The sequence below is a fragment of the Carassius auratus genome, chromosome 30 (genome assembly GCF_003368295.1).
Source record: "Carassius auratus strain Wakin chromosome 30, ASM336829v1, whole genome shotgun sequence".
NCBI lineage: Eukaryota > Metazoa > Chordata > Actinopteri > Cypriniformes > Cyprinidae > Carassius > Carassius auratus.
This window is the reverse complement of record NC_039272.1, coordinates 22,058,286-22,074,984: the sequence shown is the minus strand read 5'-3', so window position 1 is coordinate 22,074,984 and position 16,699 is coordinate 22,058,286. Positions and strand designations below refer to the sequence as shown.

At 36.5% G+C, this 16,699-nt stretch overlaps 1 protein-coding gene across 1 annotated transcript; it reads left to right on the top strand.

Annotated features, from left to right (window-relative positions):
* The first annotated feature begins 81 nt into the window (after positions 1-81).
* On the top strand, positions 82-15,162 carry ppef2a (protein phosphatase with EF-hand domain 2a). The gene is made up of 19 exons (XM_026212168.1): positions 82-526; positions 1,569-1,628; positions 1,745-1,762; positions 1,916-1,924; positions 2,379-2,506; positions 2,967-3,021; positions 3,106-3,281; positions 3,377-3,491; positions 3,581-3,627; positions 3,728-3,894; positions 5,656-5,692; positions 8,808-8,957; positions 9,048-9,395; positions 10,850-11,035; positions 11,640-11,782; positions 12,339-12,445; positions 12,999-13,162; positions 13,254-13,341; positions 14,240-15,162. Exons 2-19 carry the CDS (start codon positions 1,577-1,579, stop codon positions 14,689-14,691), a joined length of 2,442 nt encoding a protein of 813 aa, XP_026067953.1. The 5' UTR covers positions 82-526; positions 1,569-1,576; the 3' UTR covers positions 14,692-15,162.
* The last annotated feature ends 1,537 nt before the right edge of the window (positions 15,163-16,699 follow it).

Here is a 16,699-nt window from a genome sequence, read left to right as displayed (position 1 = left end):
TCTGAAACAAAGAAGTGCAGCCAGAAGGTGCACAGTAATGTCCCAGCTGACCGACCGATTTGACAGCTGACCGTATCAGCTGTTCACAGCCTTGCCTCCGTGGCCTGACTGAACTAACGCTGCGCTCGATGAAAGTGCCATTTACAAAAGTCCAGTCGCATCAAGCTATTACCCTTAATCCCTTCAGGGCTTGTTCACTTAATTCAGCTACACAGATGAAGACTGTTAAGACGCAGACAAACAAACATACCTACTGAAGGCTGCGGGAGTTTCACACAAGGTCTTCTCTTATTTTTGAAAGAAAATAGTGGATTTTTGCTCAGGACATTGAAGGTTTCTCGGGGGACATGGGAAAGCATGTGACTATACTTTCATTGTGTCCTTACAAGCTGATTTTTTTGCATTTCTACTCTTCGCATTGATGTCAAGCACTGATGGGGTACAGAAGGCGGATACATTCCTTTGGGTGACATGTTGTGGAAATAAAGCTCCAGGGATTTCCTTGATTTAAAGAGAAACTCACCAGGTGAGTTTTACCTATTAATCATCTCTGGCTACAACCTTTCATGGCTTGGAGTTTTACGGACACTGTTTTGCTGACATCATTTACATACACAGCCTTCATATTATCATTAAATTCAAAGAAATACATAGAAAAGCTACCAAATACAAAACTAAATGAATGGTGTGAAATCTTAAACCATTTCTTTTAAATAGGCAGGATTTAGTATAGGTTAAAATACGTAAAAGAAAAACTCATGTCTTATTATTTGTAGAATTCATAGAATATTTTTCATAGTAGCAGTCTTTCATTCATACTGTGAACAAGATTCAAAGTGCACGGCGCATGAGCTTTTATCAACAGCTCTCTTAAGAGGGTTAATCTCTGTTACACTACACTAAATTATTGTGATGTCTGGGGAACTAATGAATAACCTCCCTTAGACCAAAGTTTATAAATCCATAATCCCCAGTTATTCATTATTTCCTCTTGTGTTTTTCTGTGAGAAAAATTGTAATATAGATACTCAAATATAAACTATTTTAATGAATAACAGAAGCTGGTTTATAGTGAAGCAGGGCCATCATTGAGGGTTTGAAGCTTGTGGGCTTTCCCAGAGGCACAGGTGTGTGTTGACGTCGTCTGCTCTAAAAGGAGGATTGACGCCAGAGTAAAAGAGCAATGAACCCAGATTAACTCGCTCTCTAGATCTCATTAACGTGTGCAACAACATGACATTTAGAGTAGCCTGTTGTCAAAAGCCTGAAAATATTGTACAGTACAATAATACGATTTACTAGAGTATGTCTGTTAGTCTAAATGTTAAAATTAATAATTTGAATAATGTATTGTGTGTAAATTGTGTATTACTGAATTAAGTGTTTGTGGTTGTTTTTTTTATTTATTAATTTTTTTTTTTACAATGGTTTCTTAACCATTTAACAAGTTCAATCCACATTATTTTGTAATGTGATTTGTATCAAATGAATTAATGAATATATAAAAATACAAATTATTGTTTCATACAAGTGCTTGTTATACTGACTTTCATATTTTCTACCTTCAGGAGAAGTCATGGGGTGTGGTGTCACAAAAACCAGTGAATTCAATAGAAAATTTGATAAAGGTAAAACATTTTTTAGTAACCATATTATGATTGGTTAGTGTCATTGAAAGAATGATATATACTGTACTATTGAGTTATGTTTATTTCAAGACCAATTAATTCTCTTCTTAAAACAGATGGAAATGTCATCCCAGGTGAGTTTTTACCAGTCCAGCAAAGCTTGTGTAAAACCTTATCTCTCGCAGCTTTTGAATTAGCACACAGTAGTTTATTTTGTGTTTAGTGTCAAAATATAAGTAACTCATTTACATTCTCAACATTCTCTTCTTTTCCATGCCTGTCTGCAGCAGCCATAAGTAAGAAAAAATCATCTTTATAAACACTATGATGTCTGTTGATTATTGTTGGGTATTACACAGGCTACTATACACAGAGTTATAAGACTTTCAATAGGCCTACACTATAAAAAATTACTTTTCTTATGTTGTAGCTTATAAAAGAAACGATGTTCTACAAGAAAGGAGCCTAGCTACTATAAGTCTTTTTAATGATTTACTTAATTTCCACGTTTATTTCAATGGATTAACAGCTGGTCCTTTGTAATTATTTGAAATTTAATGTTACTAGTAAAAATGATACAAACTAATCCTACACCCAATTTTCATTTTTCAGTGTAGAAAAAAATTGTCTCTCAACTTATGCTTAATTTGGTGTAATTCTAGAAGCAAGACATGAAAACTACTGCATTTATAGCAAATCTGTTTAATTATAGCCCATTTATTTCTGACCTCAGTCATGTTCTCTTGAAAGCAATGAAGGCTGCGGTGCTGATCCAGCGCTGGTACCGACAGTATGCGGCTCGCATGGAAGTGAGACGCAGATACACCTGGAACATCTTCCAGTCCATGGAGTACGCAGATCTACAAGACCAGATCAAAGTAAGACATCCATTCTCCACACTAAGAGCGGGCACAGCCATTTGTAACTTGAATGTGCACGGCTTCTGGTATCATGCTTCCAGTTATTACACCTGTACAAAAACAGTCAGTTTTGCTGCTTAATATTACAAACAGTTTTTCTCTTTCTCATATTATTTTAACCCATTATCATTATCATAAACACACTGGTTTGTAGCGCACTTCGTTTACTGCACATTGACAGTCTTTTGTAGCTCCCAATGAAAAGAAAGTCACACACATTTAAATAGAGTACTTCCGTGTATCAAAAAAAAAAAGTAAATCTATCCAAACCTTGCAAACTAGCAGGTTTCAAAGTGATACAATTTTTTTTACAAATGATTGAATGAGTGAGTGAGTGAATGAATTGATAGTCTACTTAATTTACCTCTGAAAACTGCGAACAACTATGTGACATTTCTTTTCTCACTTTCTCACACAGTTATACAATTTTCTTGGTTACCTGATGGATAACTTCACTCCACCAAGCAGTGAACGTAAAAGAAGCTGTTGTATATAAACACATATTTATAGTTTCCCCCTGAAATGTATTCATGCTAAACTAATGTTCTACCATGTAGGAAATCTGATCTCCCATATCTTCAGAGAAAACGAGGTTTGCAGAGATGCAGAGTGGGAGCGATACTTCAGCTACACCAATATCGATGTGCCAGACATCTACTCCGGTCCACGTCTAACCTTTCCTTTAGATATGGATCAGGCTGCTGATCTTGTAGAGGCCTTTAAAAAGAAACAAGTAGGTTCTCCATGAGTATGCATTAAATATGTTTCATGATAGTCAGATAACGCTCAGTGTCTACAACCGTGCACACTTCTGATTTCTCCAAGCAGCAGCTTCACTCTCGTTACGTTCTTCAGCTTCTTCTGGAAACATGGAAGTTGCTCAAAGTGTTGCCAAATATCAACCGAGTCTCTACATGCCATAGCAAAGAAATAACCATTTGTGGTGAGAGTGGCTGACACATTTCAAGTTTTTTTTTTTATTATAAAACTGTGTGATGCCACTTCTAAATACATTTATGAACTTTATTACAGGTGATTTACATGGACAATTAGAAGACTTGCTACTAATATTTTACAAGGTATGTATTTTACACTCTGCTACAAGATTGTCTTCGCCTGATAAAGCATCTCTTTAAGTATATCTATTCCTATGGATTTGGGCTCTATCTATTTTGCCAGAATGGAATGCCGTCGTTGGAGAAACCTTATGTTTTCAATGGAGACTATGTGGACCGAGGCAAAGACTCCATAGAGATTCTGCTCATATTGTTTGCTTTTCTGCTTGTGTTTCCTGGAGATGTTTATCTTAATCGTGGAAACCATGAAGATCACATAATTAATTTGAGGTAATGGAAATTAATTTACTAACACACACTATTAAAGTCACTTTTATTTATATAGCACTTTTAATAATGCAGATTGTGTCAATGCAGCTTTACAGTATTAAATAGGAAAATAGTGTGTCAGTAATGCAGAAGGACAATAGTAAACACTCAATGTTCAGTTAAAGGCAGTACATCATTGAAGTCAGTTATGTCATCATCCAGCTCAGTTCAGTTTAAATATTATCTTTGCAATCAACGATAGACAACAATATCACTGGAAATCCATTTATCATAATTTTTTCTAACTCTTTCACTCGTTTCACACAATGCATGTTTTATAGACACTCTTGAAAATTACAAATCGATTCTGAATTACTGAATAGTAATATGGCACTTAAATAAGGCTGTCTGTGGCAGTGCTCCTTAACCACAAGGGGGTTTAAAGGGATAGTTCACCCAAAAATGAAATTCTGTCATTAATTACTCACCTTCATGTCGTTCCAAGTCCGTAAGACCTTCGTTCATCTTTGGAACACAAATTAAGATATTTTTGATGAGATCTGAGAGCTTTCTGATGCTACATAGACAGAAAAATAACTAAAATGTTCCCAGGCTCAGAAACATGGTAAGGACTTTGGTAAAACAGTCCATGTGACATCAGTGGTTCAACCGCAGTTTTTGGAAGCTACAAGAATACTTCTTGTGTGCAAAGAAAACAAAAATTACGACTTTATTCAACAGTTCTTCTCGTTCACATCAACCTAGGGCACCATTATGGAGAGTACCATGATGCGTTTGCATGCTTTCCTCTGAATGTAAAGAATGTTGGTTCTATGTCAGAAGCATGCATTGTTTACATGTTCTCTTGGTGACGGAAGACATGATTTGGAGAAGAATTGTTGTATAAAGTTATTATTTTTGTTTCTTTGCACACAAAAAGTATTCTCGCAGCCTCATAAAATTAAGTTCGAATCGCTGATGTTACATGGACTGTTTTATTGATGTCCTTAACATGTTTCTGGGCCTGGGAACATTTCAGTTACACTGCTGTCGATGCAGGGTCAGAAAGCTCTCAGATTTCATCCAAAAGATCTTAATTAATGTTCAGAAGATGAATGAAGGTCTTACTGGTTTGGATTGATGTGAGGGTGAGTAATTAATGACAGAATTTTATTTATTTTTTTTTTTTTTTTTTATCCCTTTAAGCTAATTTCCAGAGTGGTCTCAATAAAAGTTATGGTTTTTTAATAATGTGCAACATTAAACTGAGATTTTTTTGTTTATTATTACAATGAAAAAAACAATTTGGTGTAGAAACAATTTTTATAAATTGCTAATAAATTTAACAGTAAATTGCAAAGAAACTGCAAATAACACATTGTAACAGTATTTTAATATATAACATACTCCAGTAATCTTTATTTACCTTATTTACAACTTCAAAAACTTTTTGTACAGTGTACAACCAAAGTACCAGAGGTACAGAAAGGATGGCCTTCAATATCCTATTCATTACTTCAATAGTCCAATAGGAGGAGGTCCTAGGAGTCAGAAAGGCTGAGAACCACTGCTCTAGATGAGGCAGTGTACTAATTTATAATGCGATAATTTACACTTTTACTAAAAACTTCAGAACTATAAGAATACAGACTGTGTTTTCATCTGAATCTCTCAGTGCCATTTACTTAAAATAAAATAGTATTTTTTATCTTTTCTACAAGAATAATCTTATGGCACTTTGGATTTTTGTTTTTGTGAAAACATGTCATTTTCTCTTCAAAGGTATGGCTTTACCAAAGAAGTACTGAACAAATACAAGGTAGGTCATTGTTTAGGCCTACATTTAATGTCTGTGCGCTGTTATTTCTCAGCTTCCTGTTCCTAAGAGTTTGTTTACCATATGGTGTTAGCTGTTTATCTCCATCATGAAACAGTGAGGGATATCCTGACACTGTCTTTCCAAGAACAGCACACATTAACAGCAAGTGGCCTGCTCAGACTTACAGTTTAAAAGGGGAATCTCTGGTCAGGTCTCCTGCAGTTATTTTCACAGAATGTGGGCCAGTCTTCAGTAAGAGGATTACAACAAGCACGCTTCAAGACTTGCTGTACCTACTTGGTTTCTGGTGGCTGTTTACTATCTAGATGGTATATTAACAAACCTTTGACTGAATATATGACACCTGAGAAGGAAAATGAATATATGGATATATTCGTTTTTAACATTGGAAAGATAATATATTAATATTATTTTTTAAAGGGAGACTCCACCCTAAAATGAAAATTTTGTCATTAATCACTTACTCCCATGTCGTTCCCAACCCATAAAAGCTTTGTTCATCTTCCAAACACAATTTAAGATATTTTGGATGAAAACCGGGAGGCTTGTGACTGTCTCATAGACTGCCAAGTAAGTTACACTGTCAAGGTCCAGAAAAGTATGAAAGACATTGTCAGAATAATCCATCTGCCATCAGTGGTTCAAACGTAACATTATGAAGCGACGAGAATGCTTTTTGTACGCGAATAAAACAAATCCTTGTGGCGCGGCGGATATAGAAGAGCATACGGTGATATGGAGAGACAGAGGAGATTGTTGACAAAGAAATTGTTAAATAAACTTGTTGTTTTTGTTTTATTCGTGTACAAAAAGTATTCTCGACGCTTTATAACATTATGGTTGAACTACTGATGTCAGATGGATTATTCTGACAACGTTTTTTATACTTTTCTGGACTTTGACAGTGTTACTTACTTGGCAGTCTATGAGACAGTCACAAGCCTCCCGGTTTTCATCCAAAATATCAACATGGAGGTAAATTATTACTGACAAAATAAATAAGCTGTGGCTGTCCATTAAAATTTGGACTGACGTTTGATTAGTAAGGAATTTAATATACAGCAATGATTCTATATTTAAACTTGTATTCTAAAAGAAAATTGGGAAACACTTTACTTAAAACCTTTATAATGCATTATAAAGGTATTCATAATGTATGTTGTATGCATTATATCTTTTCATAAATAATTGTAACCAAAATGAAAATGCTTTATAATATTTAAAGGTTTGTTTGTCTAGTATAACGTGTTTGAATGCATTATACTTTCTAAAGCTGTAACATTGAATAGATACAGTCAGTATTATAAAAGTATTGTCACTGCTGTATAAAATTATTCATGAGATACAATTATGCATTGTATCTTCTTCTTCTCCTTCTCACATTTTTGAGGGCCTAAACATGCTCAAAAGCTCACAAAACTTTGCACGCGTGTCAGAGGTGGTGGAAATTGATATCTTATATGGGTTTTTAGAATTAGTTGTGGCAAAATGGCTCGATAGCAACACTTACAGAATTTCAACGCAATGTTTCTCGTACATGTACAGTTCGAAACTCTGTGTAGACATGTAACACACCAATACCTACAAAAAAGTCTTTTGGAACAAAATCTGAAACCCAACAGTAAGTCCATTATTCTGATTTTCCTGTATGATGCCTCGTACTTTGACGAACTTCTGCTACAATTTTAAACAGTTCATCTTCAGATTTGCTGAGTGCCATCAAAAGGCCTTTGCGATGCTAAATTAAGATCTTCAGTTTTTGTCCAAGGGCGTGTCCTTGGCGGCCTGACAAAATTCAATGTTTCACCATGAAACAGGAAGTTGCTGTAACTCAGGCAAACAGTGTCTGATCTGCCAAAAACTTCACATGTTTGAGAGGAGTTCAGTCCTGAACACATCAATGCCCATATTCAGTTAGAATTATAGCGCCACATAATTTCCTAAAGTATGCTATTAATACAAAGAAATAGGAAGTTGTTGTAACTCATGTATAAAATTTCCAATCTGCCCCAAACTTCACATATTTTATAAGAGTCCTGGCCTGAAGACACCTAAAGGTCAATATTAAAATCATAGTGCCGCTTGTTCATAACAGCAAATTACTTGTTTTACACTAACTTAAACATACAATGTCAGATATGTTTGTTTAGAGTCCTGGTCTGAAAACATCTTCATGCCAATATTCAGTCATAATTTTCAGTGCCACATGTTGACAACAAGAAAGTTTTTTTTTTTTTTTTTTACAATAACTAAAACATTAAATGTCCAATCTGACCTAACTATCTTGTTTGATATGAGTCCTGGCCTGAAGACATTTAAAGGCTAGTGTTCAGATATATTCATAGTGCCACCTTTTGGCAACAGGATGTCATCTCATGTTATGTTTTACTCAAACATGCCATGTTTGATCTGCACCAGACTTCACAAGTCCCTGACTAAAGACATATACATGCCAATATTCATTGATAGTCATAGCGCCACCAGCTGGCAGCAGGCACATGAAAATGACTTTCTACATATTCCATTTTAAATGCATATTGCACACAGTTTGCTATTTTTCTAAAGCCAACAGGTGGCGGTGAGTACGGGTGCAAGGGCCCTCTTATCGCTGCTTGCAGCTTTAGTTTGAATTAGATTTTTTGTTTTCTAATATTTTCTCATTTTTTTATTTTTAATTTAAGTAAAACATTTAGGAATTTGTTGTGAATTTGTCTTATTTTTAAAATATGTCTGTTTAGTTTATATTAAGTAAGAGATTTTAATGTTAGTGACTTTAGTACTTTTACTGAAACTAAACAAAGTGAGTATTGTTGACTTGGAAACTAGTACAATTATGTTTTTATTATCAATTTATTTTATTTAATGTTTAAGTAATTATTTTTAATGGTTTTGGTTTTAATTCGATGATGATAGTTCATGATAGTAGCTAACTGTGCTCCGAAAGGATAATATGCTAATAACTCATTAACATAATCGGTCATATGTTATGCTCTGTTCTTTTGTAGTGTTTCTGTTCTAAGCTCTTCACATAATGGTGACAGTTGTTTGATTTAGATTGTTAACATAAATCACTCATATAAACAATTTCTTGAAGCTGCATGGGAAGCGCATCCTGAAGTTGCTCCAGAAAATCTTCAGCTGGTTGCCTTTAGTGACAGTCATTGACCAGCGGGTGTTGATAGTCCACGGAGGAATCTCAGATACCACCAATCTTGCTCTGATTGCTCGAGTGGACAGACACAGAGTGAGTCAAACAAATGGTTAGCATGTCATTAAAGCATGAACATCATCTATTCTTTTTACTTTTTAACTGATGAATGTTGTCTTTCTGTAGTATGTGTCTGCTCTGAGGCCTCCGAAGAAGAAGACTCCATCACGCACTAATGTATATGCAGATTCAGAGCGCTATGACGAGATGATCATCTGTAAGAACAGAAGGGGCTCGCTGACCTTTCCCAAACCGTTTGGTGCTCGGGAAAGTTTTCAAAGACGCTCCCTTCAAGACTTCTCAAGGGCCGTGGCTCGGACACTTGAGGAGGAGTTCGAGGTTCGCCGTAGACAAGGAGAGTTTAGCTTGTCCAGTTTCAGCAAGTCTCACCGCATTCTGAGCTCCGCTGTGTCATCTGATTCTGAACCAGAATCCTCAGAGTTTACAGACACCAGCAATGAGGAGTGGAAACAGGTGGGCTTCATTTGTGCTATTGAACATACTGTTTGTGGTTTGACTGATTTGCAGTACTAAATCTGTCAGCTTTTTCGACCTCCATTATCCATAACAATATTCAATGGCCCAGTGATCCTTCCAGAATGCAGATTAAAAAATATATATATATTAATACAAGGTTTTTGAATTTGACATACACTCTTTAAAATAAAGTTTAGAAAAAGTTCAAGGGTTGGTTAATAAAGTTTTTTTTTATTTTTTATTTATTAAGTAATTTTTGCAGAGACATAGAAGAACCATTTTTGGTTCACTTTTAGTAAGTTTAGACTTAATTTAAAGGTATCACATCACAGTAGAGACGGCGCCGTGGAATGAACAGGGTCTGGGTCCAAATGCAGGGAATAATCTTTTAACTAGAACAAAAAGGCCAACACGGCAAAACAGAAACAAATCACGGGAACGATACCAGCACAGCTCCATCACACACATACACCTCTGAACACAAGACATGGAACTCGAGAAACAAGTCACCATAACAATTAATCCAGGCAGGCAGAGTGGTGGGAGTGAGGAGAATATATACTTATTGACAATAGGCACCAGGTGTGTGTGTGTAAGTGTGTGAGTGGATGCAGGTGTGCAGAGTAAACCAGGTGTGTAGTGTTAAGGTGAATGAGTCTGGAGATATGGGGAAGTGGCGCCCTCTGATGGTGAGAGGGAGGAACACCGGGTCTGGACTCATGACCAAAGGGGTTCTATGATGCTTTTTCACTTTTTCAATTTCAGTTAGTCTTTAATGTTTTTGTTTGAGCATAAAAGTACAACGAATTACTTGTTTGCAGCGTATATTTTCTGGGATTTGTGATATCACAAATATCGATGAATGGGACGAGACCTAGTTGAACTGCACTAGAGAAGGCAACGAGTGTCATATCACTATGTTGGAGAAACACTAGCTTTCCCAAGGCATATGAAAAGTGGTTTCAGTCATCTGGGTTTGAATCACGCTCAAATTGATTTGACCCTTTAATGTTTTAACAATCTGAGACCCCCTAGTGGACTCCGTCTCCCCAGTTGAGAACAACTGTAGGCTACTAATGCAATACATGTGTAGTTTTGCACCATTAATATCAACTCATACCTCGGTTTATAAAATAAACACAAACTGCATTAGGAGTATTTCAAATAATGTATGGAAGGTTTTTATTAAAAACATTGCATCAAAATCCACAAAAAAATGCACAGAAAGTATAAGGCTCTGAAAGTATAATCGCAAAACAAATGTCAGCGCTGTATGTGCCAACATGAGACTAGTGTGGAAAATTGACATCTATTTGGGACATTCATTTTAAAAGCAATGCAAATGGTTTCACGCTCTCTTTTTGTATTTATGTTAATACATATAACAGCCCAATGATATGAAGTCATTTGTAAGAAACATCTAAGGTTTGGTGTCTCTTGTGTGCCATCAGATTTTGGACCTGCTGTGGAGTGACCCCATGTCTCATGATGGTTGCATTCCCAATGAGGTCCGTGGAGGAGGCTGTTATTGGGGTCCTGATGTCACAGAGGGGTTTCTGAACAGGCACAACCTCCAGCTCATCATCCGCTCACACGAGTGCAAACAGGACGGATACGAGTTTTGCCACAATCGCAAGGTCAGGAACGCAGTGATCTGGGGTCTCAGAAAGACTTTTGAGAAGGAAATAATGATGGCTAAAATTGAAGCAGTAGTTTTTAGATGTCACAATACGTGAATTTATATGAACATGCTCCTCTAAAGGCTTTTCACACAGTCTTACATTTACCTTCATGTACTTATGACTGCTCATGTTAATTTAGAGCGTTTTTAGGACACTGTGTCCTGTGAGTAATGTAGTAATTCTCTTGCTGAGCTCAGAGTAAAATTATTCATCGGAGGTTGCCCTTTCATAACTAAAGAAATACAGGTTCTCATTTACAGTATGCTTCTCTTAAAAATCTCCATTTTAGTGAAACTAATTAGATAAAGGGTTCTCCTTTGTATTTTTTCTTTTCTTTTAGGAGGACATCATCATTTTAATTTATCATAATATAAAAAAAGCCCTAAAATAATTTGCTGTATCATAATAAAATCATTTTCCACATATGTTTCAGTTGTGCCAATATCGTTTATCGTTTTGCTTAAATGTCCAAACATTTTTTTGTATGTTTGGAGAAATGTTCTTGACAGGTTGACTCGTTTAGGTTGATAATGGTTGTCCCTTCATGGATTTTTTTCAGGTCCTGACACTTTTCTCAGCGTCTAACTACTATGAGGTTGGCAGTAACAGAGGAGCCTTTGTCAGGCTGGGTCCAGATCTCGTGCCTTACTTTGTTCAGTATCAGGCCACCAGTATGACCCGAGGACTGAGCTTTCCACAAAAGTAATCAACACGACTAAATATGTGCTTCTCAACCTTTTCAATCTTTCTGACTCCAAGGATCCTCATTGTCCAGAACAATAATCAAACTTCAGCTTCAGACTTTGAGTTTTTCATGATTTACTGGATAAGGATAAAGCTAAAGATTTTCTAAATCTATATATCACACTTTTTAAATTAGGCTCCCTTGTGTATGCAGTTTTTTTTTCATTAAGATCATGGGATTTCTGGATCTTCAAATAAAAAACTAAATTGTATGAATTGAAGACATTTTTTTTTCTTAGCTGTTAATCACTTAAAATTATTCAAAACAAGCATTACAATTAATGTCACGCTTGTTTTGAATCAATTAAATCATCTTGAGTGGGCTGCGGACCCCTGGTTTTGAACCACTGAACTAGAGGAATGATTCTTATTCACAATTCTAAATGTAGTGTTCAGTAGTGACTTGTAGTGATTTGTTGGAAAAACTAGAGCAGATGCTGTGTTATGAATGTTACTATTGAAGTTACAGTGTTGGAGTTTCATTGTCATGTTTCTGGCTCATTTCTTCTTTCAGTGTAAAACGCACAGAGCACACAGCTCTCAAAGTCCTACGAGAGCAACTGTTTGTGCACAAGTCAGATCTCCTCAGTGCCTTTCAGGAGATTGATAAGGAGAACACAGGTACGCACAACTAACTTTAATACAGTACTGCAGTACTGCCACCTTGTGATTTGATGACAGCACTTTACTGAATTGCTAAAGAATATAAATGGAATTCATTATCTGAATGCAAACGCTCTATAAAAAACAAACAGTGCTAATAAGCGCTCCCTGTGTGCTGTAATAATACTGAGAATTCATGATCCTAACTTTTATCATCATACTGATATCTCAGATGGCTAGACAGTGATTCATCTTTTATGAATCATTCAAATATTGGTGCCTGAGATGCTGTGAGCTATAAGTGTACACTGTGAGTTTTAGTAAAGTTTAGTTTAATGTAAATGTGTGATATGAGTAAGTAATGCTCATAAACAAGGTATGAGATGAGATGCTATTCTAAACTGAAATGAGTCAAGGCTTGGACTCAGGAACAGTAATCCTTATGACCTCATGACTTAACAAGCAGGTAAGTTTTCTGGTAACTTGGTGGCAAGTTTTGCAGTTGTTAAAATGACAAAGTAATGTCAGTGCCTCGTAAGAGCAGATTCCTGTCTGATCTTTGACCTGACAGGACTGATCTGTCTGAATGAGTGGGCGAGTGCAATCGAGCGAGTTCTTCACCTGGATCTGCCCTGGCGAGTGCTTCATCCTCAGCTCGTGTCCAGCACCACCGATGGGAGGCTGGACTACCACGGCTGGTTCCGTGATCTTGCCCTAAAAAAGCCCAGTTCTGAGGTAAAGGAGATCACTCAATCACTGTCTGCGGCGTTAGCATTGTAAAATGCCAATACATTGCAGAAACTGCTATCCTCTGTTGTCACTACAGCACATTGAGCAGACGATGCTGGAGACGCTGTATAGACATCGCTCCACACTGGAGACCATTTTCAGAATAGTGGACACAGATAATTCAGGTAAGAAAAAATATACGCAGGTTGTAATACTACTACTACTACTAATAATAATAATGATAACTGATTCAAGTTGTCATGAAATGTAAATTCACCTGATATATTATCCTCAAATCCAGTCCTAGAGGGCCACAACCCTGAGTTCAGCTCAAACCCTGATCAAAACTCAATCAAACTCACTTAGCTGTGACTTTCCAGGAATCCTGAAGACCTTGATGAGTTTGCTCAGGTTTGTTTGATTAGAGTGAAACACTGCAGGGCATTGGCCATCCAGGGCAAGATTTGAAGAACCCTGGTGTAAATGCATTTCTAGATTTTATAATGAATGATTCATCAATGCATTTTTTTTTATGCTTTTCTGCTCTTTTCCTTATCCTAATTGCTTAATCCACTTAAATTCCACCCCTCTAAAATCGACTGAAAGCTTGCAGTTATCTCAAAATCTGATCCAAAACCCATGGCAAGGCAAGTTTACTTAAAAACAAATGACTCGTATTTTAAAATATATGTTCAAAAGGACAAACTCAGAGAAGATGAATCTCAAATTAGGTAAAAGTCTTGTTGAGGAGGTCTTTAAAGTGAGCATGAAACAAACGTTGCGATTGTCTTTTCTTTGATATTGTGACGTGTATATTTGCTTGTTGAAAGAGAAAAAATGTAGGGTGGACTTCCTTTTGTCTATTGGAAATTTATTGAATTGTTACTGTTTAATAATTGTCATTAGTTACAGGGAGGGATAGATTTTTGTCCCGTCCTTCTGAAAGATTTCAAGGAGAAATGCACGGATAAATCATTTATGATTAACACTGCAATATCCCATTTAATTATGTACAGTTCATTGAGATAACACAGTGACATTAATCAAGAACACTCCTATGGCCTGTTTTTCCGTTTCTCTCAGGGCTCATCACTTTTGAGGATTTCCGTCAGACGTTGAAACTGCTCAGTGCCTATCTGAAAATGGAGATCTCTGACGAGGTCATCAACAAGCTGGTTATAAGCACCGACACAAACAATGATGGCAGCATTGACATTGATGAGTTCATGGAGGCTTTCCGGCTGGTGGACAAAAGCAGACTTGAGAGAGGTAAAAGCCTATTAAAGCTCATGCAGGACAACCAGGAGACAGAAAGTCCACAGCCTGTCTACTCTACAGCTCCACAGACTTCACAATGTCCAGCTTCACAGCCTGCAGATCCACCAGCTTCAAATACTACAGACTCTGCATGCTCACAGACCGCAAATCCTCCAGCTTTACAGACTGCAGACTCTCCTGGTTCACTCGCTGAAGACTGTCCAGCTTCACAGACTGAAGATCTCTGTCACATTTCTGTGGTTGTTCCACCACAATAACGGCTGACTGTTGTTAAATTACACTGCTGTAAACCATAGCCTTCCCTTGGTATTTAACCCAACTTTTTGTAGTCTTTAATCTTCCATTGCATAAGCTGTTGATATCTCAACGATATCTGCACTTGTTTTATCTCCCTGACAACTGGTCCAAGATAAAGAGGCTTCTAGAATGTGCCAGCATTGCCTCTGACAAATATATTCACACAATCTGCATCAAAACGAGCCATCAGTATCTTGATATGCCCATGACATAATTAGATTGTAAAACAGAGTATATGTTGTTCATAATGTATTTGAGGTGTGTGAATGTATTATGCAAGTAAAGGGGTAGACAGAAATTGAAAGCTTTTGCCTGCAACTTGTGTTTTAAAGGACATTTTTAAATATGTTGACGTCGAGCTCTGTGCTTCATTGCTGTAAAAGGCATTGTCCTAGGAAAAAGACAAGCCAAAATAGCAGACTGATGCTTTCCTTTCTACCCACACGCTGACAGAGTTGGCTTTGTCATAAAAAAATAACATAGTTTCAAGTTTAGTTTATTTCTAGAGCTCCATTTAAAAACAACAGTAGTTAGTTGACCAAAGTGCTGTACATAAAGGGTGGTTAAACAAACAATAATAAGGTACTGTACATAGGTTAGAGGGGTTTTTGTGTAGTTGTAATGCTGTGAGGAAGTGACGTTATTCTTGAGCATTTTCTAACCAGAAATTCATCTCAACCAACCAGTCTATGCAACCAACCCATTGCTACACACCAAATAAGGCATTTCTCCGCTCAGCTCACCTATGTATGACTGATGATAAGTATTTAGCGATATTTTTTTCAAAGAATATGATTATTGATAACTGCGTTTTACCTCTAGGAGGCGGTGCTGTGACATGTCTGTACAGACTGCGGTGTTTAGAGGAGTTGAGAGCCGTCTGCTCGCTCGCCCTCAGGTCTTTTGTGAAATGTGAACAGGAAGAGGCCTATGTGGGTGGTGGAAGATGGCCTGGACAAGTACAGCTATCAAACAACGCTAGTCTTCACATGTCTGCTGCTCTGAATCACTACATATCACTGCTTTTGTCGTCAGGTTTCGTCAGACCTCCCACTCTATACCTCACTTTAACATCTGAGGTTATCGCCACACTAGTGGTTTCAAAACTTTCCTGTAGTTGTGGCCAAACGGGTTGGTTGTTTTAATGGCCAAGACCTTTTTACAACTTGGTTATACAAGTGACTGACGCAGGACAAGCTTGCTTCATTTCGTCTGATTCGAAGACCTTGAATAGACCATCAGGTTTTATGATGTAACAAAACCATCAAGTCCTTCTACTGGGGGTCAGTGAAATGTCACAAATCAAGACATTACAGAGGAAATGAATAATTACTGTCATTATTTACTCGCTACATTTTCATTCCAAACCCTAAAGGCTTTAGTAGACTTGGAAAATAGGACATTAGTCATATGGAGTTGTTATATGGAAAACCCTGTATGAATATTCTTTGTTAATGTTTTCCCCTAAACAAGATAATTTAACACTGAAGTTTGTGTGTGTGTGTAAACTTTACTGTTAAATGCTTTCGTTTTGGGGGAAACATTAATAATGAAGAATATTTACACAGATTTTTCCATATAACAAATCTGGTGTTATTAACACAGAATATTTATTTACAGATTTGTGCAATTGACCATTTGATTTTTTCATTTATGTTACCGAAGATTTCTCTTTCAAATAAATGCTGTTCTATTGAACTTTCTATTCATAAAATCATAAAAAATAAATCACACTTTCCCCAAATGTATTAAGCAACTATTTTGAACACTTGACACTGATCAGTATTTGTGACCAGCAACTAAACACATTAGAATGATTAAAGGATTATGTACCACTGAAAAAAGGAGTAATAGCTACTGAAAATATGTATATGAAAAAAAATTTAATGTAATTTTACAGAATTAAAATTTTAATGCATTTTGATCTAATAAATGCAGTCTTTATGATAAGCTTATTCAGAATATAAA

Coding starts and splice junctions, on each gene's coding strand:
- ppef2a (XM_026212168.1), top strand. CDS start 1,577: ATGGGGTGTGGTGTCACAAAAACCAGTGAATTCAATAGAAAATTTGAT. Junction 5,693..8,807: donor AAGTACTGAACAAATACAAG/GTAGGTCATTGT, acceptor AATTTCTTGAAG/CTGCATGGGAAGCGCATCCT. Junction 13,342..14,239: donor AGTGGACACAGATAATTCAG/GTAAGAAAAAAT, acceptor CGTTTCTCTCAG/GGCTCATCACTTTTGAGGAT.